General features: G+C 42.2%; 1 protein-coding gene across 4 annotated transcripts in view; it reads right to left on the minus strand.

Annotated features, from left to right (window-relative positions):
- Nucleotides 1-24,794, minus strand: part of MYO1B (myosin IB) — a 184,083-nt gene that overhangs the window by 109,921 nt on the left and 49,368 nt on the right. For all 4 annotated transcript variants that reach the window (XM_035007505.1, XM_035007504.1, XM_035007503.1 and 1 more), the window contains one exon: nt 20,033-20,148. In XM_035007505.1, the coding sequence (XP_034863396.1) occupies nt 20,033-20,148 (116 nt within the window). The remainder of the gene's footprint in view (nt 1-20,032; nt 20,149-24,794) is intronic.

A 24,794-nucleotide genomic window follows, 5' to 3' on the forward strand; every position in this document is an offset into this window, starting at 1 on the left:
AAAAGAGAATTGGAAAATATTTGCCTTCTTTTTAATGCAAATAAGGCCTCTCAGTTACATCTCCAAGTTACTAGAAGAATCTCTGTCACAAGTGACAGAGTTGACAATGAAGGGCAAAACCAAGCTTCATATCTAGATTTGTTAGTAATCTTTGATTACTCAAATGTAGACCATGACCTCTGGTTAAACTCCATAGAATGAAATGGCCCCACACACGCCCCATTAACTATTCTAGACAACTGAAGCAAACCTTTCATAATGTTAAAAACAATTTCTAATGATTTGTTTTCCTAAAATATACCATGCATTTCTCACAAAAGAGAACCATATACCCATAGAATTTTACATTTGAAAGGAACCCTAGAATTAAATATTTCCCATTCATAAATTCTTTGTTGACATCCACAACTCAAACACCACAAATAATTGTACTGACAGTGCAAGTTAATCTGTGAATATTTAACTATAATATTCTCAAGATACACTCAAACCTCATACTTGAATAACTTTATTATTTTCCATTCTCCATTATGAATATGTAAAGGAGTTATTTCCTATACTTTAAAATTATATTAAACCATTTGAAGTTCCACTCTCCTCTCTTTTCCTTTGCTTGCAGCAGTCACTAAATATCAAGCTAAGACAAAGTCTTTACAATTTGGCTTCATCTTTTGAGATGAATTCCTGGAACATGAGATATTTTTTAACATGTGATTAAGGCTTATTGGATCTAGTTAAATGATATTACAGACCATCTGCCACGGGCCAGCCGCTGTTATGGGCACCAGGAATACACTGAACATTCTACGGCATGAGGTGCAGGGGGAAGGCAGGCAATAAAGAAGATAAGTAAAGTACAGCTTGCCGGAAGGTGGTGAGAAGAGAAATAAAGCAGGCACGAGGAAGAGTGAGTGCCGGGACAGGGCAGAAAAGGGGAGCAGGCTGCGACCCTTAGAAAGGATACAATGAGAAGGTGACATTTGAGCAAAGACTTGAAGGAGGTGAGGAAGAAGGACATGTGGAGATGACAGATAGAGGCATACAGAGAAGGTCAGTAGATGACTGATAGACACACACACACATGCACACGCACACGCACACACACAGGTTGAGGGGCTAGGACATTCCAAGCAGAAAGAACAGTTAAGTACAAAGCTCCCAACATCCAAGCGTGCATCTGGCTTAACAGTTAAACAGAATCCTATTCCAATTATCCATGCTACTTTAGTGCTCTCTTTAATGCCTTCAAAGAGCTGGTTGGCAATGATTTTTAACCATACCTTTGGGTACACTGACCTACAAATATTAATAGTGACAATGAGCGGGACACTTAATTTGGCACTCTTGTACCATTCAAAGACAGTAGAAAATTTAGTCTATTCCCAAAAGGAGACACTGTATTGTAGGTAAAACACGATATGTACACATAAGATAACCCCCTTTTTAATAAATGCGTAGAGATATATAAACAGGAGCTTGCTTTTTATATTTAATAAAACAATTTACAAAAACAGGGATATTTTTCCAGATTAAGAGAATACAAGAAAAGTATATAAAGGATATACTTCAATTTTTTTGCAAGGGGCACCTGGGTGGCTCAGTTGTTAAGCGTCTGCCTTCGGCTCAGGTCATGATCCCAAGGTCCTGGAATCGAGCCCCGCATCGGGCTCCCTGCTCCGCAGGAAGCCTGCTTCTCCCTCTCCCACTCCCCCTGCTTGTGTTCCCTCTCTCGCTGTGTCTCTCTCTGTCAAATACATAAAATCTTTAAAAATATATATTTTTTTGCAAGTACTTGATCATGACCAAAATTAACAAGAGAATGACTGGTATAAATTTGGAAGTAAAATTCAGAAGCAACATATTATCTACATTGTCTAAGATGAAAATATAGAGTGACATTATATTAGGGGTGAAAAGGTGGGTTTTGGTTTTCCCACCATGAAAATTATTATTATTGCCTTAAAATTAAAATTTGTTGGTCAAAAATAATATCAAAATTCTTCTGTAATCATTTCTAAAATTTTAATACTTCTTCACCTTCCATCTTTGACTGCATCCATATTTGGAAAAAGAAATTAACTACAGTTGTCCTTAAGCACGATTTAAACTCCCCAGTGTGGGGGAAATTCAGTTTTATTTATTCACCACCCATCTGGGAAGAGTTGAGTCCAAAAACATTAACATTGCACTGGCTTCAATTTCAAAGCTGGTTAGAACCATTTTGCCACAATTCCCAATAGATGAATACGTAAATTAATATAGACGAGGTCAGCAAATTTTCTAAAACTCCCAGTAAACATATTGGTTCCAAGAAAATCAATAATATGGGAGTTGCACCAAAGATAGACATATTGCTACAAACTATCAAAGCACTTAAACACATCTTCAAATATTCACATATTAACTACTCCTGTAAACAAGAACAATGAAATGTGACACGACTAAAAACCTTTGTTCATAATAAACCAGTAAGCAACTAACCTCTATGCCAAACAGCAATGTGAAGAAAAAAAGGAACAACAGGAACATGAAAAATGAGTGAACAGTTGTACTTTTTAAAAAAAAAATATTTTATTTATTTATTTGAGAGAGAGAGAGAGCACGCACGAGTGGGGAGGAGGGGTAAAGGGAGAGGGAGAAGCAGACGCAGGGCTCCATTCCAGGACCCAAAGATCATGACCTGAGCTGAAAGGCAGATGCTTAAGGGACTGAGCCACCCAGGCACCCCGGACAGTTTTACTTTTATAATTTAAAATGCATTCACCCCACAATGAGTGTAGAGATAACTTAAAAAGTAAATAAAAATTAAAGATTAAAAAAAGAGAAAAAATCTTTAATAAAATTAAAATGCATTCAAATAAGATTAAAGTGGAAATGTGAAAATGCACCGTGATTACAGTCATGACGAGGAAAAAATATTTGAAAGTACTTTAAAAGGACCTGTTTTCTTTCGAAATTATATTACTGACCTCGTGTTTAAATTCATGCAGAGGCGTACTTTACACAGTACCCAGGATCCCAGCAAACAGGAAGCCCTGCAACATATTTACTAAATCCCAGAACTTATTCCCCTCCCCAGGCACACAGGGGAAGCATGTATTTCCCAGCTGCCTCTGCAGTTAGGTTGAGCTCATGTGACCACACACTGACCAGAGAATAAGGCCTGACCATGCTCTCTCTTCACCTACCACAGCAAACCCTAAAAGCCACGTGTTGCAGCTATTACAATTACGAGACAGAAGCAGGCTGGGCATGTGTCACCACTTGGAGGAGAGCCTCTGAGGAAATCCATCTGATCCTCATCAGACTGTACCATCGGTGAGAAACAAACCTTCATGTGTCATATCTTGAGATGTAAAGGTTTGTTACCCAAGCATAACCTACCTTAGTCAGCCTATAATTCTGATTTTCACTTGGACAGCCAGAAATGTTAGCAACCAGCACAGAATTGCTGAAGGTTAAAAATAAGTATTTCCTGAGTACCTAACATGTCCCAAACACTAGGCCTCCAAAGTGAGGTCTGGGACCAGGGCATGCTCAAGATGAACCACTGGAGTATGGATATAAAATGTGAGAACTTCTATCTTTATGTCTTTATTCATCTTTTTCCCCCCATACTTGTGTATGTTTTATAAGGTACATAGTACAGTGGTATTACATGAAGTTAACTATATATAAGCAAACATACTGGATGGATTTTAAGACCACCGATCTTAAGGGAACAAAAAGAGTACAATGTATAGTCTCTGTTCAAAAGATGCTTCCTCTTGCATAAATCCAATCCATAAGTAGGAAACAATTAATGAAATATATACGATAGCACACGATACCCTGCCATATAATCGCGACATAATGCATGCTATAGAAAAGATGCGTTTAGGGTCCTGAAGAGACATTTTAGGAAGAAGCTTCAAAATGCAGATGTACGCCTCCTACATCTCGAAAGATGAGAAGCACGTGAAGATGCAGAGAAGTGTGGAATGAGGGGTAACAAAATGCAAGGCCAGGGTGAACGGAGAGAAGGAGAAATGAAAGAAAGAGTGGAGCAGGCAAGAAGAGGCCAAGTGAAAGAGAGCTCACAACCGACTGGTCACCAGCTACAACGTACTCCAACTCCACTTCTCCATTTCCACAGCCAAAATGTTCACATGGGACTGATTTTAACTGTGAAAGTCCTATTCAAGATCCATGCCAGACATATGCAAGCCCCAAAGAAAAGTTAAAGTCCCTACATATAAAAAAATGACAGGGCTTTTCAAGTTTTCAGATTCCTTTATGCCCCCTTAACTGTGCCTGCAAGGCAAAGAATGACATTCACAATCACAGACACAATACCACGATGGTGAAAATTATGTCACATTATGAAAAGGAAGCAAATATGCAAAGCATTACGTAGCGTTTTCTATTTGTTTTGGGAACAATGTCCAACAAACACCGGTACACATCTCCACACTCCCTCCTTCCTTATAGCCCCCTTCCAGGTAATGAGTAACCAGCTGGCAATGACTCACCCACATCACGTAGCTTTAATAGCCACACGTGTTCATTGTGCAAGTTAGGTCTTAACATCTTGATACTTCAGGAATACCTTTTTTTTTTTAAGATTTTATTTATTTATTTGACAGAGAGAGACACAGCGAGAGAGGGAACACAAGCAGGGGGAGTGGGAGAGGGAGAAGCAGGCTTCCCGCGGAACAGGGAGCCCGATGCAGGGCTCGATCCCAGGACCCTGGGATCATGACCTGAGCCGAAGGCAGACACTTAGCAACTGAGCCACCCAGGCGCCCCAGGAACACCTTTAATACATTTCTGTGACCTCTGAGGGGGTTCTGCCATTTTCAACGTCATTCCTGGTTTTTATCCGTAATGTTATTTACATGAGCAAATTATGTATCAGCCTCTCTTCTTAATAATGGCCAAGGTAATTATAAATATAGACAGAAGTGGCAGCAACACCGTAGGACGGAATGCAAGGGAGGGTACATGAGTATGAGAATGTCTTTTGAAAGCAATCAAAGCAGTAGTTTAAAAACAAGCAACACCTAAAGAAACATCCAAGAGCCCTAGAGATGTGTACTTCATGAAAATAGAATATGAAAGAGGGAATGGACCCCTCTGATGGCGATCTAAGGTTTTAAGTAGGCAACCCAAAGCACATGCCTGCATGCATTTCCCAAAGGAAACCAGCCAAATCCTCCCTCCCTCCAGGTGCTTTCTCATTTTTTGCTGTTGAGGTGGACTGAAGGAAAAAGATTAGTAGAAAACGTATACATTCTAATTTATTCCTCTATCGCTAATTTTTTTTTTAATTAGGCTAAGCCATCTATAAGGCTTAGGATGTTCTTAATGTAACTGAGGGTCTAATTTTCAGACCTCAAGCTGAACACCCATGCATCCAGACACCGAACAGTATCCTAAGGGAAGGGCTTCATATCCAAAGGAGTGTGCATCCTTTGCAGAAGTCAATAATGGCCCCAAATCAGTATATTGATTTTGATCATATTACATGTTCCTCCTCCTGAATAACCTGATTCATCACCAATAGCAACCAGAGGTTCTGTCATAAAACATAATGAATTAACATCTGTTTCCACTTATAAGTCATTTCAACATTCAGTCATTCACCACTCATTCATTAAAACATTGCATTTATACACATACATATTTAGGCATATTTAACAAGTCTGAAATTTTTTTCCAGTTGGTGACTGAAAATGCAAGATGACAATTTTTCCACACAAAAAAGCTTGTAATTTTAAGGGCCACCCTCACCTCAAACTCTCCTCCTATTACTTTGGAGTAACCTTCATAATCCTTCAATCCGCCCAAGAATTCAAGTAGACTGATATCGGAATGTTTTATTTAGAAAATGAAAAAAAGTTCTACATGTAGCTATCACCTCAACTCAAATGCCTTTTCCCCCATCCTCAGATTCCCAGTTCCCTGTGCCACAGCCCAAACTGGCCTCTGGCTTTATCTTCTCTATAGCTAGTTACCACACCATAACAGCTACCTATTTCTACAAGTCCTTCTGAAACACTCAACACAGGTGGGGCCTTCAGAATCCCTGAACACCCACCAATTTTTCTGTACTCCCAACTTATTCTCTGTCATTGCAAGTATGCTATTATATTAAAATGACCCATTTATCTAGCCATTCCCTCTCCTCCCTCCAACTAGCCTGGAAAATTCTTGAAGACAAAGGCCATGTGGTGTCTTTTACACACAGCTTCTGCGCACAAGTAGTAGGCCCCCAAATTCATTCATCCATCCACTCACCCAACAAATATTTATGGAGTGGCTGCTCTTTGCCAGGCATTATTCCAACTGCTGTGGATACATGGATATGCAAAATAAACAAGGCCCCTGCTCTCATGGAGATGGCATTCCAGGACAGGAGACAAATAATAAAGACATCAATGAATGAACACCTAGAGAAATGTCAGATAACGATTAACAAGGAAGAGTACAATAGTCTAACGGGATGATGCATGACTGGGGCAGGGTCTGCTATTTTAGGCAGTGTCAACAATTAAGACATTTCCTGGGGTGCCTGGGTGGCTCAGTCAGTTAAATATCAGCCTTTGGCTCAGGTCACGATCCCAGGGTCCTGGGATGGAGCCCCACGTCGGGCTCCCTGCTCAGCAGAGAGCCTGCTTCCTCTCTGCCTCAGCCCCTCCCCCTGCTTGTGCGCACTCTCCCTCTCTCTCTCAAATAAATAAATAAAATCTTTTTTTTTTTTTAAAGACATTCCTAACTGGATTGGGAGAACACATCAACCCCTAGATGCGAGAGGAGTAATGCAGCATCTGGCATGCTAGAGGAGCTGCTGGGGGACCAGTGTGAGAGCAGCAAGCAGGTGGGAGGTCATATATGCAGTCAGCTGGTCAGTACCTACACCAAGAGGAGCCCTGAAGGACACATGGGAGCTACTACAGGATCCTGAGCAGCAAAGAAAAACAATATGATGGGCATCCTCAAGAAAAATCACTTTAGCCAGTAGCTGTAACATTCATGGAGGAAAGACGGCTAGGGGGTGAGCTGTGGGAGGAGGAGACAACAGTAGAAGTGAGGTAAAGGGACCAGTTAGGAAGCTCCTCCAATAAACTAAGCAACACAGGATGGCGGCAATGGAGGTGGTAAGACTGGGTTTATCAAGGGAAAGTCAACGTGACCTGATGATCGGTTGAATGTGGGGTGGAAGAGAAAAGAAAGAAAGGGTGTGGCATGAGCAGCCAAAGATAGTGCTGCCACAGGCTGGGATGGGAACGAAGAGAGGGAGCAGGGCAGTCTGAAGTCTGGTTTGACACATACAACTGAACTTCCAGATGCCCCTTGGACAGCCAAGGAGATTCGGAAGAGGTGAATGTAGCTAACGGCTAGGAGCCCAGGGAAGAAGTCCTACTAGAGACCTAATTCTGGATGCAGCAGCACCTTGAGGGTATTTAAAGCCCACGTGGGCTCCTGGAACTAATGCCCACAAAGGCAAAAGTAAGGGCCCAGAACCAGGCCCTCGGATGCACCAACATTCAGAGGTAGGAGAAGAGGCGCATCCAGCGGAGGCCAGAGATGGAGCAGCCCGCAGGCTAGGGGAAAACAGGAAGGTGTGGAGGCCAGAAGGCCAAATTCTAAGAAAGGGTTTTGCGAAGGAACTGGTGATACTGTCAAATATTACTGATAATTAAAGGAAGAGAAGGGCTCAAAACTGACAGCTGGGTGTGACAACATGGAGGTCACAGGTGATCTTGTCATTGAGTGAGGAGATGAAAGTCCAACACAACAAGGGTATGCAACTTTTTCAGAGTTTTGTAATCGAGGGAAACAAATGGTGTGATAGCTAGGAGACATGGAATCACAAGGAATAGTACAGCACGTATGTGGGTGGGAATGGATGCGGGAGAAGGAAGAGTTGAGAATACAGTGGAGAAGGGGGATAATGGCACAGTGAGATCCTTCAGGACTACAGAAGGGCTGGATGGGACCCAGGGCCCATGTGGAGGGGCTGCCTACTACAAGGGGAGCTAACAGTCAGGTCTGGATGACACTCTGTTTATTGAATTGAACTGGTGAACTACGTTCAAGACAGTTCTGGAAAAAAAGGAGGCCCACTAATTCCAGTTTCCAGGGCACCATACAGAAACTCCAGCATTAACTTGGTTTCAGGAAGCTAACACTCAAGAATGAAGTAGGCACATGTCCACATCTGTGGTATAAGAAATGTAGTGGGTCTCTGTGTCTGATTCCTAACACAGAGTTCCTGAAACCCTTGGAATTTCCTGAGTAATAGGAATGGGGTTTTTTTGTTATTCATAACAAGTGCCTTTCACACACACCTGAGTTTTTGCTAATGAGGTGACTCACGGTGGGATCCCTGCATAGCTTCAGGATGAGGGCTGGTCACCAGAAAGACCAAAGGCATGATTAAAGGGTGGGAACTTTCAGTCCCATCTCCCCACCTCCAGGAAGGGAAGGAGGAGCTTCAGAGTGGATTATAAAAACTTTTGAACAAAGAATTTTGGGAGCTGATGGCGAAAGCAGCAGTGGGTTGATGAGCTGGCACGCCCAGAGAGGGCATGGAGACTGTGCGCGCCCCCCCTCCCCCGCCACTTTGCCCTATGCATTGCTTCCATTTGGTTGTTCCTGAGTTGTAGCCTTTATAATAAATCAACAGATGGAAATAAAGTGTTTTCTGAGTTCTAGGAGTCATGCTAGCACATTACTGAACCTGAGCAAGATCGTGGAAACACCCAAATTTGTAATCAGCTGGGTAGAAGTGTGGGAAACCCGGGTACTCTGCTCTCAGCAGGCATCCAAAGCAGGGCTGTCTTGTGGGAAATCTACACTAACTCTGGGTAGTGTCAGAGTTGAAGAGAATCATTAGACTGGTGTCAGAGAATTAGCTGGTGTTAGAAAAAAACAAACATTTGGTGTCAGAAAACATACAATATCTGCTCTTGGGCCATGGAGGTTGAAAAGAAACAAGAGATCAGGGACATGGAAAATGATGGCAGGAGGGAATGTCTCAATGTTGACATCTTAAGCAATCAGGTTTGAGGAATAAAAAAACAACACGAAAAAAAAACAAAAAACAAAACCTGTACTCTCTTAGTAATATACACATGTAGGGGTGCCTGGGAGGATCGGTGGGTTGAGCATCTGACTCTTGATTTCGGCTCAGGTCGTGATCTCGGGGTCATGGGATGGAACCCCGCACAGGGCTCTGCGTTCAGTGGGGAGTCTGCTTGAGATTCTCTCTCTCCCTCTGCCCCTCCCCTGCCCCGCCCCTGTGCATGCATGCACATGCTCTCTCTAATAAATAAATAAATCTTAAAAATAGGTAGGTAAATAAATAAGTAAATAAATAAATGTATACACATCTACCCAAGGACCCTGAATGCAGAAAACACGGGGGTGGGGAGTTAGCACACAGCAAAGCTGGTCTATCTGCTTCCCAAATCTTACTCACTTGATGAGGAAGTTCAGATCAAAGCAACACAGAGCGAGCAAGTTATGAGGCCTGGACAACTGGACACGAACAAATTATTACCTTAAAAATAAAACAGCTACATGGTGAGTTCATACATCAATGAGGAATTCAAATTTTACCTAAAACCTTTCAGAAGCACTATTATAAAAACAGTAAATGCTATGTGACTGAGCATGAGCAGGAAGAATCCAATATTGGGAATGTGTGCCTTGATACGCATCCTCTTCCCTAAGTCCACACAGGCCACTGTGCCCCCACACTGGGAATCAGGGGACACGAGAGTGGCAGAGAGGAAGCCCAGCCACTCCCCGGAGCATCTGTCACAATCTAAAACATCCTTTATTTTATTTACTTCTCTTGCTTACTGTCTCTCTCCCTTCTAGAACAGAAGCCCAAAGGGGCTGAGATTTTGCACAGCACCTGAAGAACTCGTACTTGGCGCACGGCAGGCACTCAAGTAGCAAATACTGAATGACGGAACCAACACTGCTTCCTCGAATGGGAAAATTATTTCCTGGGCCTAGAATCCTATTCCTTATCTATATGGCAGATTCATCATACAAGACTCCCACTGTCCCGTCTTCTAGCTCCTCAGGCAGGACTGCACACCTTTTCCCGACATGCCCAAGCACCTTACCCACTGGGGGCCCAAACTCAGACACCTCTGGGAATGCAAGGGGCACTATCAATAATTACGAGGATTCAACAGGAATGCCAGGCTGTCTGGGGCAAATTATAACATGTGCTCTTTCTATATCTCCCACCCTTTTTTTTTTTAAGTTTTTGGTTTTTTTTAAAGATTTCACTTATTTATTTGAAAGAGCGAGCACGAGAGGGAAGAGGGTCAGAGGGAGAAGCAGACTCCCTGCTGAGCAGGGAGCCCGATGTGGGACTTGATCCCGGGACTCCAGGATCATGACCTGAGCCGAAGGCAGTCGCTTAACCAACTGAGCCACCCAGGTGCCCCAAGAAGTTTTTTTTTTAAGAGAGAGCAGGGGAGAGGGAGAGGGAGAGGATTTTTTTTTCTTAAGATTTTATTTAGATTAAGATTTATTTGAGAGAGGGGCGCCTGGGTGGCTCTGCCTTCGGCTCAGGTCATGATCCCAGGGTCCTGGGATCGAGCCTCGCATCGGGCTCCCTGCTCGGCGGGAAGCCTGCTTCTCCCTCCATCACTCTCCCTGCTTGTGCTCCTGCTCTTGCTATTTCTCTCTCTGTCAAATAAATAAATAAAATCTTTAAAAAAAAAAAAAGATTTATTTGAGAGAGAGGGTGAGTGTGAGAGAGAGCACAAGCTTGGGGGAGAGGCAGAGGGAGAGGGAAAAGCAGACTCCCTGCTGAGCAGGGAGCCCAACGCAGGACTCAATCCCAGGACCCTGAGATCATGATCTGAATCGAAATCAAGAGTCAGGTGCTCAACCAACTGAGCCACCCAGGTGCCACACTATATCTCCCACCTTTTTCATGGAAGTTCTCTCCCTTCGGTAGTTATTTATTGGTCTCCTCCCATAGCAGGCTGTGCATCCTTAAGGACAAATTTGCATTGTATCCACAGGATCTCACACACATTGTGGCTGCTTAATAAAGCTGAATGAATGAATGAACAATCACTTCCATGTAGGGATCTGGGATCCCAGAGACAGGCTGGAGCTGGGAAGGAAGCACATCTTGGACAATGCAGGCAGCATCAAGTCCCCTCCTGAGCCTGGGACACCAGGGCCTATTCCCCTTTGTATGGATTTCTGTCCTAGGACAGTCCCAGGACACACTCCTGCTTCTCCAGTCTCCTAAGTCTGGGACCCTACATGATTTACCGAACTGTTTCCATTATCTCTGGCTTTGTTAACTGCAGACTGGATCAGGACTAGCATTTGCTGATCCCTGTTTAGACAAACTCCCACACAGCTCCCTTTGCCCTAGCTACTCTGTCCTACTGCCAAACAAGTCCCAGCAACAGACCTTGGTCATCCTTCTTATTTCAACAACAGAGGGGGTGCCTCTCTGACCCTAAACACTAGATAGGGCTACCCACATGGGCTCCAACTATAGTTCTCTTTGTTGGGGATGAAGTGTTAGGTTAATCATTTTCCAGGCTGAGGCCTCAGTGCCACTCCTTTGGATGAAACGGATCTCTTCTAGAATGTTGTAGACTTTCTCAGGGCCTGTCAAAGATCTGTAACATTCCGGCAGGAATCTGTTAGCTGAGAACCAAAGTTTTCCCTTTAAGATGGTATCACTGAAATAACTATGTATGCTGGTATGAATGTGTGCTTGGCACTGCAAACAGACTTTTCAAAATAAACTTCCAAGTCTGAGATGTGCATTTTGTGAGACGTGAAATAAATTTTCATTAGAGGGGCGCCTGGGTGGCTCAGTTGGTTAAGCGACTGCCTTTGGTTCAGGTCATGATCCCAGGATCCTGGGATCAAGTCCCACATTGGGCTCCCCTGCTCTACAGGGAGGCTGCTTCTCCTTCTCCCTCTGCTACTCCCCCTGCTCGCTCTCTCTCTCTCTGTCAAATAAATAAAATCTTTAAAAAATTAAAAAAAAAACAAAAAACGGTTCGTAATCTGAAAGACAAATTAGCTGAGGTATCTTTCTGCCAAGAGTATACACCCAATGGGGCGCCTGGGTGGCTCAGTCGTTAAGCGTCTGCCTTCGGCTCAGGTCATGATCCCAGGGCCCTGGGATCGAGCCCCGCATCGGGCTCCCTGCTTGGCGGGAAGCCTGCTTCTCCCTCTCCCACTCCCCCTGCTTGTGTTCCCTCTCTCGCTATGCCTCTCTCTGTCAAATAAATAAATAAAATCTTTAAAAAAAAAAAAAGAGTATACACCCAGTAAAACGATAAAATGAGAATAAAAGCTTGAGAGTAAAAGCCAGTAAGTTCAGTACAAGGAGCTTTGTAAAAGCTGGATATGTGCTAGGCCCACAAATGTTTCTTCTCACCGCACGGCCTTGGGAAGCCTTCAATTAAATGGCCGTCCTTCACCACCACATCGCCGCTGCCCAACTACAATCAAACTCTCTACTCCCCCTCCTCCTCTAGTAGTCCCTCTAAATCAACAAGTTTTCTAGTCCGTGGTTGTCCAGAATCAAACAAATATCTGCCAAGACTGAAAGCAAACACAGGACTGCCTTCTGCTTATTTTGACTCATGAGAGTCATGCAGAAAGATGAAAGGCAATTTCAACTATTTTCAAGACAGTGTCATTCCAATAGGAAATGTTAGCTTAAGGAGTCTACACCAGAACTCACAACAGAGTATGGACTCTGTCCTGCGCAAGTCACTCGTCCAGGTCAGAGGCCTACACAGATGTAAAACCTTGCAGACCACAACCTATCAGCTCCTGACTCAAACCACACAAGAGGACAGGGATCAATGGTGCTTTCTAAGATTAACTATCGACATTCATTTTGTCTTCCACAAAAGCTTCCCTCCCTTTGCTCTATCCTTCGCCCTCCTAACTGATGGTTGGAACAATCTTGGTTTCTGTAAACTTAAGTTAGGAGAAGACAGTGTCTCCATCAAGAAGACAGGAATTTTATCTGCTTTGTTCACAACCGCATCCCGGTGCCTAACAGACAGCGTGGAACATGGGTGAGGGCTCAATAAATATTTGCTCAGTTAATGAGTAACTTTTCCAAAGCAGGAAGTAGAAAGAACGCTAGGTGGGAAAGCACAAAATCTGATTCTGCAAGTGAGTTTTGGAGAGGTACAGAATCAGTTAAAGGCTCAGTTATTCCAAAAACTGAAATGAGAGCAATACTACAAAAGTCTCAGCAACATAACATCACATCAACTAACTTTCTCTCTCTCTTTCTCCTTAAGAAAGCACTTTCACGGGGCACCTGGGTGGCTCAGTTGGTTAAGCGACTGCCTTCGGCTCGGGTCATGATCCTGGAGTCCCGGGATCGAGTCCCGCATCGGGCTACCTGCTCGGCGGGGAGTCTGCTTCTCCCTCTGACCAAATAATCTTTAAAAAAAAAAAAAAAGCACTTTCACACTCTGTTATACAAACAACCTCTATGAGAATTCAGGGTCTAACTGTCCTAAGAGTTCTCAATTCTGGACTTCACAGAATTCCAACTCTGCTGTAGAGAAAAATACTGGTATTATAAAAGGTAGAACATCCAGATCTTCTGTCCTGGACTTTTCTCCTAAGCTCTGGACACCCACAGCACTAGTACATTGTGAGATATAGTTGGAAATATTCTTTATAACATTTATCTGGTCTACCTTCGAGTAAAATGGTAATGAGAGTAACAAAGACGTAAAATACACAAGCCTTCCAGCAATGTCACGCTACAGGCAATGGCATGTGGTCCTGCAAAATCAATCTGGCCCAGAATTAGAGACCAAAAGTTCCCTAGTGACAGAGGGCTCATGTCTGGAACACTGACATGAGCACTGTCCAAATCCTCCCATTAATTACTTTCTCATTTTTTAGGTGAGAATAGCAAAATTGTTCGAAGCCTCAAGCCATTTTCCTCAGTTTTTAAAACTTGTTGCAGGGTTTTTCATTTACTAAGAGAGAAGACTGCTTGCTTCAAATGGTGCTCGTAATGCCTAATGTAATATGGCTACCACATTCTATCCTAAGCTAAAGACACACTTCCGCTTGCTCTTGGGCTGTGACCACCCGGAGGGGATTCTGGCAGGGGTTACAACACACTCTTCCTTCTACGTTGCCATGTTCCCTTGGCTAGACTCTTCATCAGACGGTAAAAGTTCTCTAGATCATGAATAAATGGAACCTGAACACTCAGGATTGAAGAGTACCATAAAAATAGTATTAAATATTGGCTTACATTTTTTATAAGAATGAGAAGAAATTCTCATTATACTCCACGAAATTCTGAATGAACACTGCAAATATCCTACTAAGAACGGTTTGATTTCATTAAACTACCAGAGATGAGATAACACAGGTAAAATGAAATGAAAAATGATTTAAAACCTCTTTTGGTCTATAGTCACTGAGCTCTTAAGAGAAAAGCCATGAAAGAGCCACAGACATATGCAGGGAAAGGATGCTGACCTCTAGAAGTTGCCATCTCATTAAAGAGGATGACACAGAAACACAAGGAGGGGTTCCTTTAACTCAGAGGGAGAAGTCACTTGTGCATTGAGCTTTCAGACAGCCCCGAGGAGACTGGCCAGGTTTTAACAGTAGACAGGGTATGCAGTAGGAGTGGAAAGAAGAAGACGTAAAAAGCTGGGACTCAAAAGGAAGTTCCATGAAGAAGCTTGGTGTGTGGGCCTGGAAAGGTGCGCCGAGGCTGGAATGCACAGAGCTTGAACACCAAGCCACGAAACTTCGAGTTCACTCAAACAGTAATAGGGAGCCCATGAAGGTTTCTGGGAAGGGAAGTAGCATGCTCTGATTTTAGGAAGATCCACAGGATAAGAATAAACTGTATCTAGTGCTGCAAGGTCAAAAAGCAATCACCCAACAAAAGGCCAGTGGATTTGGTAAATAAAATATCAGGTGGATTGTCATGGTGCTATTCTAACTGAGTGGAGGGTAACTAAGTAGTTTAATTATTTTCCTCATCTCTTCCCTATCATTCTTTCCTATCTATGCGGTTGGGTGATCTGAGGTACTTCTCCATGAATACAGTTCTTGAGTTATCTGAAGGTACTAAGTCCTCACCGGGATACGTAAAAAAAAAATTCCTAATGTCCAAAGAACCTTAGAATCACATTGGAGAGGCACTCTTTACACAATGGAAAGGCAAACGGTGTCATCTAAGCTGCCCCATGGACGCCTCCTTTTTCTGGACATGACCCCCAGGGATACCACACTCAAGGTGTGGCTCCGAACACAGAGGGGGGAGGAGTTCAGAGAAGAAGGGAGCAGGAGAAGAGGTATGCCAGCAGAAAATACCTTTGAAAAGGAATATAGGTACGAAACCACTGTTTATTTTCATTTTACTCATTTATACACGGCCACTATCTCAAAGTCACATACCCACATGAAATGTAAATATTTTTCAATGATCTGAAATTTAAAGAAAGATAATTTCTGGACACCTTCAAAAATACATGAGCTAGAAGAGAAGTACCTGGATATTTCCGAAGACTAACAGTCAATATCCAGGTCAAATTAAATTCCAAATGTCATCTGGGGTAAATTAATTGGCAAAATTTTCAAAGTATACGTGGTCTGAGCAGCTGTTTAAGTTTTTTATTCCAATTGGGATCAAGTTCTTAAAAGAGTTACCATTAGAATACATCAAAAGCCTAAAGTCATCTATCTTATTATACTGCAAAATTCCTATTTGAGAATGTCGGACTAGGTTTTAGTAAGAAACCTAGCTAGCACGAACCCCATTTCAGACACTATTAAAGTTGGACATTCACAAAGAATGATGCAGGGAAAATGCTTTAAAGGAAGTGGAGGGGCGCCTGGGTGGTGCAGTCGGTTAAGCATCCGACTCTTGGTTTCGGCTCAGGTGAGGATCTCAGGGTCTTGAGATTGAGCCTCGGGCTCCATGGTCAGCATGGAGTCTGCTTGAGATTCTCTCTCCATTTCCTTCTAACCCTCCCATTCGAGCTTTCTTTCTCGCTCTCTCTCAAATAAATAATCTTTTAAAAAAATAAATAAATAAAGGAAGTAGAAAATGTCCCACCATGGAGGAGAAACTGGTAAGAAAGGGCATGTTAGGATGCTCAAAATGTGTTCCATACTTCTCATTATTACAATAATTACATTTATCACTGTTAATAGCAGCTGCTCTCCTTTACTACAAGGCTGTGGCCCATTCCATACTAAGCACTTGACATATACCAGATAATTATATTATCTAAATATCTACTAGATAGTTACCCCTCACAAAAATCCTAGGAGTTAATAATTATTTTCCCACTGAACAGAGCAAATTGCTTAATTTCTGAGTTGAAGTTTTTTTCAAGTAATTTGCTCAAGATTACATAGCTTGCGAGTGGAAGAGCTGGGACTCGAGTCCCAAGTCCTGTTCAATATATTCCCAGCACTTAACTTACTTTGAGGCACTAATAACGTTATGGTGAGCTGGCATACCAGGTGAGGCTGACATGAATCAAAAAATCCCATAAAGCAATATTAACCTGGAACTGTGACAAGGGCAATGGATCTGACCTTGGCCGGGAGGGGGCAAGGGACGGTCCTTCCCTGAGGAGGTCTAAGGCAATCTGAGAACTAGCAGAAGAACAGGAGTTGCCTGGGGAAAAGGGAGGGAAAAGCATTCCAGGAAGAAGGTACAGAATGTGGAAATATGACCCGGTGGAAAGGAGTGTGGTGAGGACTTAAAGAACAAAGCAAGATGGGAAGGCGGGTGTGATACAAATCTGGCAAATTCAGATTCATTAGATAAACCTGGACTTTGCACCGCCACCCCATGCACGGTGTTTCATAGACCATGGTAAAAAGTTTTGTTGCCTAACTCAATCTAACAAACATTTACTGAGTAAAAAAAAATTGTACACTGGATAATTATCTTATAGCTCATCGTGGCTATTTCCCTTGGGAAGTAAGGGGGTAAACGAGGGCAGCAGTGCCACAGAGACTCTTAGAAATCTTCCAGGGGTGGGGATAAAAATGGATATTACAGAGCATGAACTTCTGTGTTCTAGAATAGACATCTGTTATATATCTAAACATCCCCAAACTGGAGATTAAAGCTGCAAATGGAAGAATGACAGGCAGTCTCTGGAGATAAAGTGAGGCACAGCTAAGGTGACCTTGGAGGGCCTGGAGTGCTGATGGAGGTGCACAGCAAGAGGCCCTGCCAAGAAAATGGCAAAACCCATCTCTAGCTGAGAGGCACTGTTTTCACAGCCCAGCTCCCCACCCATGAGCTGCATGGCTTTGGGAAAATTTCCCCATTTGTAATAATACCTACACCTCACAGAATTATTCTGAGAATAAAATGAGTTATCATACATGTAAATAATAAATAACAAACCATTATTATATTATGAAGACTGCTTGCATAAAGATCATGATTTGCTATAAGCAGTTAAGGAAAGGAAAATATTGGTAAATATACATCTAAGACAACATGTTCTCACACTTGCACGTACATAAGAATCACCTGGAAAGCTTGTGAAAAATGTAGATTCCTGGCTTGCTAGAGTTAAGGCCTAGGAAACTAGATATTTCATAAGCTCCTGGGGGATTCTAACACCCCTGATCTAAGCATCTTACTCTGGGAAGCATGGTTTCAAGGCCTAGAATTTAAAACAAATAGTCATCAAATAAAGTATTTCTGGTTCCATACAAATTGCCAACAGACACATGAAAAAGTGCTCAACATCGCTCTGCATCAGGGAAATCCAAATCAAAACCTCAATGAGATACCACCTCACACCAGTCAGAGTGGCTAAAATTAACAAGTCAGGAAACGACAGATGTTGGCAAGGATGCGGAGAAAGGGGAACCCTCCTCCACTGTTGGTGGGAATGCAAACTGGTGCAGCCACTCTGGAAAACAGTATGGAGGTTCCTCAAAAAGCTGAAAATAGAGCTACCATACGATCCAGCAATTGCACTACCAGGTATTTACCCCAAAGATAGAAATGTAGGGATCCAAAGGGGTATGTGCACCCCGATGTTTATAGCAGCAATGTCCACAATAGCCAAACTATGGAAAGAGCCAAGCTGTCCATCGACAGATGAATGGATAAAAAAGATGTGGTATATATATATATATATACACACACATATACACACACACAATGGAATATTATGCAGCCATCAAAAGGAATGAAATCTTGCCATTTGCAACGACATGGATAGAACTGGAGGGTATTATGCTGAGCGAAATAAGTCAATCAGAGGAAGACATGTATCATATGACCTCACTGATATGAGGAATTCTTAATCTCAGGAAACAAACTGAGGGCTGCTGGAGTGGTGGGGGGTGGGAGGGATGGGGTGGCTGGGGATGGACATTGGGGAGGGTATGTGCTATGGGGAGCGCTGTGAATTGTGTAAGACTGTTGAATCACAGACCTGTACCTCTGAAACAAATAATACATTATATGTTAAAAAAAAAGAAGAGAGTAAGAAGGGAAAAATGAAGGAGGGGAAATTGGAGGGGAGGCGAACCATGAGAGACTATGGACTCTGAGAAACAAACTGAAGGTTCTAGAGGGGATGGGGGTGAGGGGATGGGTTAGCCTGGTGATGGGTATTAAAAAGGACAAGTACTGAATGGAGCCCTGGGTGTTATACACAAACAATGAATTATGGAACACTACATCAAAAACTAATGATGTAATGTATGGTGATTAACATAACATAATAAAATTTTTTAAAATGCAAAAAAAAAAAAAAAGGGCGCCTGGGTGGCTCAGATGGTTAAGCGTCTGCCTTCGGCTCAGGTCATGATCTCAGGGTCCTGGGATCAAGTCCTGCATCGGGCTTCCTGCTCCTTGGGAGCCTGCTTCTCCCTCTGCCTCTCTCTCTCTCTCTGTCTCTCATGAATGAATAAATAAAATCTTTTAAAAAATAAAAAAATAATAAAAATAAAAATAAATAAAATGCAGAAAAAAATAAAGTATTTCATTACAGGGACTTAACTACAGGGATAACTTTATAAAACAAATTTCAAGATTTTATTTTTCTCCAGGCAAAACGAAACAAGATGACTTGCAAAATCCACTTGTAGACAAAAACAGAATAATCAGAATCTACTTGATTGGCAAAATATACAGTATTTAGCTTTTAACAACCATTTTCAGGAATTAACTTAAATTTTTAGTTCCAAACAGTCCAAAAATGTCAGTATGTGCTACGCTATCAAGAGAAACATCTAAGACTGGGGTATATATATATTCTTTAATTATTAGATTTTATTTTCTATCAAAAGTAACAGAGCCCATAGCTCATCTTCAATCAGAGAGAGAAAATTCTTTTCTGCTAGACCACAACTAAAAGTCTACAGGCTCTTTCACTTTAGTTCAGAGTTCTTCAACCTTGGCGCTATGTAATTATTGTAGCTTGTTATTTATAGAAATTCTTTACACTAACAAGTGACCTTCAGAAAAAAATCAAACAAGTGACTATCTTTGGGGAAGGTGAAATCATTGGCCTCATATACACATCTGGTGAACAATGTCAATGTCTATGAAGATTTATAAACTGAAGGTATTATCTATTCCTTTTGCTGAAAAACCATTACACAACCCAACACTTGGGATCTTTCTTGACCCAACCCACGAAAATGCTGCTTGGGCTCTTTAAAAGAATAAACAATGTACATTCTTGTTTTATTTGCAAAAATAATTAGCAGCAGCTGCTACTTATACACAATTTGCAATAGAACATATTTTACATACTGAACCCAAATATATCAGAACTTGAAGAGTCTGACGCCAAATGAAGTATTCTGCCTTTTTTGAAATTTAAAATAAGGCATAACAATTGACTTTCACATTCCTTCCTCTAATTTTAAAAAATGACGACAACATTTTCCTGAGACTCGAGGGAAACAGCTGGACGCATCTGTCAACTACACATCCCTGCAGTGAAAGAGAAACTTAGCGCCTCAATCCCGTACTTACATGTGAGGGCTCAGTTCATAAAAATTTCTATTCCTGTAATCTTCTACTTTCTCCGGTGAATAAATGGGTAAGGACCGGTATGGGTTAACCGATATAACCACACTTCCAATGTACGTCTGGCAAAAGAAAGAACAAAAAATATCCTCATTATTACACAGGACATGTTTTAACATCTTAAATCACAGTGTCTCATGGTTTCATCCTTTTAAAAACAAAACTAGTTCTACTGCGTGACCATTCATACTTTTCAAGAACACTTAATATCTCCAAAGACACATGGTCAATAATGTTTATTCATTTTGCTGATAAATGGAAGGCACAGATTTATACATTGAAAATACCTTTCAAAATAAATCTCTAGATTAATTTAAGGTCCTGGGTAAGAGTTCACAGTCCTGTCACACTTGCCAAAAGTTTCGTCACCAACCACAGCTAATTTTGAGCAACAGCTATGCTTTCTCTTATTCCGGTTAGAACTGGTGTCTCCTTCTCTCATCTTTATCCTGCCGTCCACTGTAACCCAGGATTTCCCTCCGCCTGAACCACATCCATACCTATCAACTAGGGCCTTTACTTTGGGACTGGCCTTACCCCAGCCCGTCAATCTCTCCAATGGGCTCTGACAGCAGACAGCTCCGTATGAGAGCCACGTTGATCCCTTGGGCGTTCAAACAACATAATCTCATATTCTATCTAACATACTGTAACATCAGAATTTAAATGTACTTTCTAAAGGAGAGTATATTTAATGTCAAATTTAAATTCAATGTGGAATGTAAATGTACTTCTAGAGGGATCGATACTGTATTTTAGCAGACATGAACCCTCTCACACTACAAACTGGAACGCTATTAATCTTCCTTTTCATTTTGATCTGGATTCCTGGCAGCAAGAGTAGTCCGATTCAGTTCATTCCGTACAAAGACTAGCACCAGGCCATGAGCAAAAGTCACGTAACTGAAACTCATTTTAGTGGCTTCATTTTTCCTTTCAGTTTCAACATCATGAGGGAGGGGGGCAGCGTGGAGACATGAACAAAAACAGGTAAGTGATAAAAATTTTTTTAAGAAAGAGGTAAAAGAAAAAAAGAAAGGAAAAAAGTCAACTCTAACTTTCCCACCTTTCCAGTGTCATGCAACAAAAGGTGGCATTTTTTAGAGCAACAAATTTTTCCCGTATTGCCACCACTGGATTCAAGATTGTCAGATCTTTCTAGAAAACTGAACGGAATAGCAAACAGAACAGTATGAACGTTCTGATTTTTTTTAACATAGGTCACAATTATTTTAATTACAAAAGACTTCTCCCTGAACCCGGAAAACTGAACAGGTCATTTCTACACATACTTTTTCATCCTCTCAAGCATAGACAAGACCCCTGTTGTGAAAGACAACTCTGTTCCCACGCAGTTTCTACATTTATTTCTGACATTCATTTCTGACATTCTATCACTAGGACCAATTAATCTAGCCTGACGAGAAATGATTCCAAGTTTCCTAACTTTCTGCATTTTCAAAAAGGTTTCTTCCCACTCCAACCTACCTGGGCAAGGAGGTGGGAGATGCTGGAGACTGAGTAATGGTCTCAATCGCTTCTAGCGAATATACTAGAATTAGCTACAATGGTAGAGATGAAAATGTAATGGCTGGTTATTCTTTTAATATCTGCTGATTAAAAGACCAGCCTTCTTCAGCAGAAAAGCACATGACTCACCTTTTTTAGGTAATTTCTAGAACCACAATAATTGAGACAGATATTTGCTCTCGGCAGAGAAACCAATGGTCAAGCTGCTCTTTAAAACCAAACTTAACAGCAGCTACATTCTTGATAAAAATCTGCCTCTGTAGCATTCTGACAAATTGAACAACTCTGCTGCCTCAAACCCAAAATCAAAAGCCACACGACTGAGTTATAAGTTTCTCTTTGTTACTTGTGACTTTTATACACACTGAATTATGTGTGCTTCCCCCCCACCAGCTCTTCCCCTAACACCTCGAAACGGCCTGGCCCATTAATGATGCCCCGTAAATATTTGTTAACTGAATGACTGATTTGTACAGGGCCAGCTCGTCACTAAGAAAGTGACTCTCATATAATTATTCTTCTGTTGAAATAAAATAGCAAGTACACTGCATACAGTGCCTAAGATTTTATGAAACCTATATGCCACGTGTTGCCACCGAACAAACCTTTAAACTATATCCTTTCCCCTCAGGTTCCTACTGTGGGATATTGTTTGCAAAGATGGCTAGAACAATTCCTTCCACCCCTGTAGGCATACATCCCTTTGACATGTGACTTTGCCACTCTTTCTATCAAAAGATCATTTATTCCTCCAGTCCTTCAGTTTGGACTCGTCCGTGTGACCTGACTGTCAAATATCCAGTGGGACATTATAAGATGAGACATAAGCAGAGGCGTGAAAAGTACCTGTGTAGGAGGAACCCCTTTTTTATGGCCGTGGCTGGAAGCCATGATGTGAATGGGCTTGAGCCACATGCATGGCTGAGGTGCCCTGAGCTGCAGATCCTGACACCCAGCTTTGAGCGAAGCCATTTAGGCCACCCAGGCCCGGTCAGGCCACCAGATGCCTAAAGTCAGATGCATGATGCCGGCTGAGACCAGCAGAAGACACCTCAACCTAAAGTCCACCTAAACTGCTATCCCAGAGAACTGGGCACAAATAAATGGTTGTTGTTTTAGGCCACTAATTTGGGGAGCTGGCTTGTTACCCAGCAACAATTACTGGTACTCCAACACAGTTCAAAACAAATCAGAAAAGGGGTCAAGCAGGACGAGCTTTATCAATCTAAATAAGGAAACAGTAAAAGAAACCGCACTATCTCCCCATTCTACTTTATGTGTATGTTTCAGATATGTATCCTCTAATCTTGAATTCCTAACTAGATTTGTCCTCTACCATGACGCCTACCCTTGCTGTTTATGGGTTTCTTCTTTGAAGGGTCTACGTGCATTCGTCAAAGATTTAAATATTCCCACACTGTGTCAACAAATAACTCAAATGTTCAGTCGCAGTTCTCCTTTCTCTGAGACCCGGAAGAATTCCTGATAGCAGCTGACTGACTGAGTAGAGTTTATGATTCTTCTCTGGTCTTGGGCAGCTATCCATTCTACATTCAGGTAACTGCAATAGCAGATTACACCTCCTTTTTGGGGATCAGAACAATGGCGACCAGATAGTTCATGTTTACATCAATTAACATTTGGACTGACAAATGAGAATACATTATTATTTTTTTAACAAGCAACTGCATATGATTTAAAGTTGGTATCTTCTCATTGTGCCATGCTCTAAAAAGAACTATAAACTAACTCACTTAGTAACCACTGGCATTAAGAGGTTGGACTAACTAATGGCATTAAGAGTTTTTTAAAGTCAGATATGTACGTGAAAGGGCTGGGTGTGTCCACTTTATTCTGAATATGCCCCGGAGAAAAATAGAAAAAGAAAAGCTTATGTCTTTACAAAAGGGAGTGGCAAACAGGATTCATCCCTTGCCCCCCGGAGTTCCACTCACTTACTGGACTGGTAATAAGAGGTGTGTGTATTCTGTGTCCAGGATACACTACTACTCTGGAGCTCGGATAATGCCCATACCAATGGCGCCCACTAAAAGGCCTCCCGCGGCTCAGTTCATTTCCCAGCAGGCCACTGGATGGCTGCACCCACACCTCGCTTTTGTCCCTGGGCCCCAAAGAACCCAGAGAAAAACTCCTACTGGAATCCAGAGGATGTTCTCCCATTAAGTGAATTACACTGAAAGGGACTCCTTCCCCGTAATGGCCAAGACTATCTCCCAGTTAGGTTCTATCTACCTTCTCCAACAGAGACAAGCCTGGCTCTCATTTCCCTTGTATGTATGTATTTGCTCAATCAATGTACTTACTTACTCGATGTAATCAACCTCCTAACCATCTCAGCCCCTTCCCAGCTCACCACACCTCCAGGTTCCCAGCCTTTGCACCCCAAGTACTCAGGCATATGCACACCACCACTATGACACTGGAAAGCCCCCTTTAGTCCCACTGCCCTGTGGGACCAGCCTCTGACATCTGGGAAGGAAAAAGGAAGTGGAGGGGAGGGGAAGGGGAGAGAGGAGAGGAGGGGAGGAGGAGGGGGAAGGATGCTGGGGGAGGGGGAGGGGAAAACTCTAACTTTTTATAAATGACATTCGATTAGCAACTTTTTCATTTCTCAAGGGCAGACATTAAATCAAGAATGTACAAACATTCCTAAGTCAAAACAATCTCCGTCTTCATATTTCAGATATCTGTAGCATTCCAGAACAAATGCCTTGTGAATAACCAAATAATACTCAGAGTATTCCTATTGTGAACACAGTGAAAACTGAAGTATTTTCTGGAGTACGTGCATCCAGCAATTCAGAACCCAGAAGAAAGACCCCTGATATATGTAATCTAAACCCCAGTCTCTCCAGTTGTGGCTCAGTCGGTTAAGCGTCTGCCTTTGGCTCAGGTCATGAACCTGGGGTCCTGGGACCAAGCCGTGTTGGCCTCCCTGCTCAGCGCGGAGTTCTCCTTTTCCCTTTCCCTCTGCCCCTCCCCCTCACATCCCGCCCAGCTCATGCTTTCTCTTGCTATCTCTCTCTCAAATAAACAAATAAATAAAATCTTCTAAAACAAAATTTTAAGTCTCCCTAAAAGTCATGTGTAACCACAGGTGAAAACCACCGCTTGTGGTCTTCACCTTCAGGACCCACGGAAGCGTGTTTTACTATTG

The sequence above is a fragment of the Mirounga leonina genome, unplaced genomic scaffold (genome assembly GCF_011800145.1).
Source record: "Mirounga leonina isolate KUSES-001 unplaced genomic scaffold, KU_Mleo_1.0 Mir_151, whole genome shotgun sequence".
Taxonomy (NCBI): Eukaryota; Metazoa; Chordata; class Mammalia; order Carnivora; family Phocidae; genus Mirounga; species Mirounga leonina.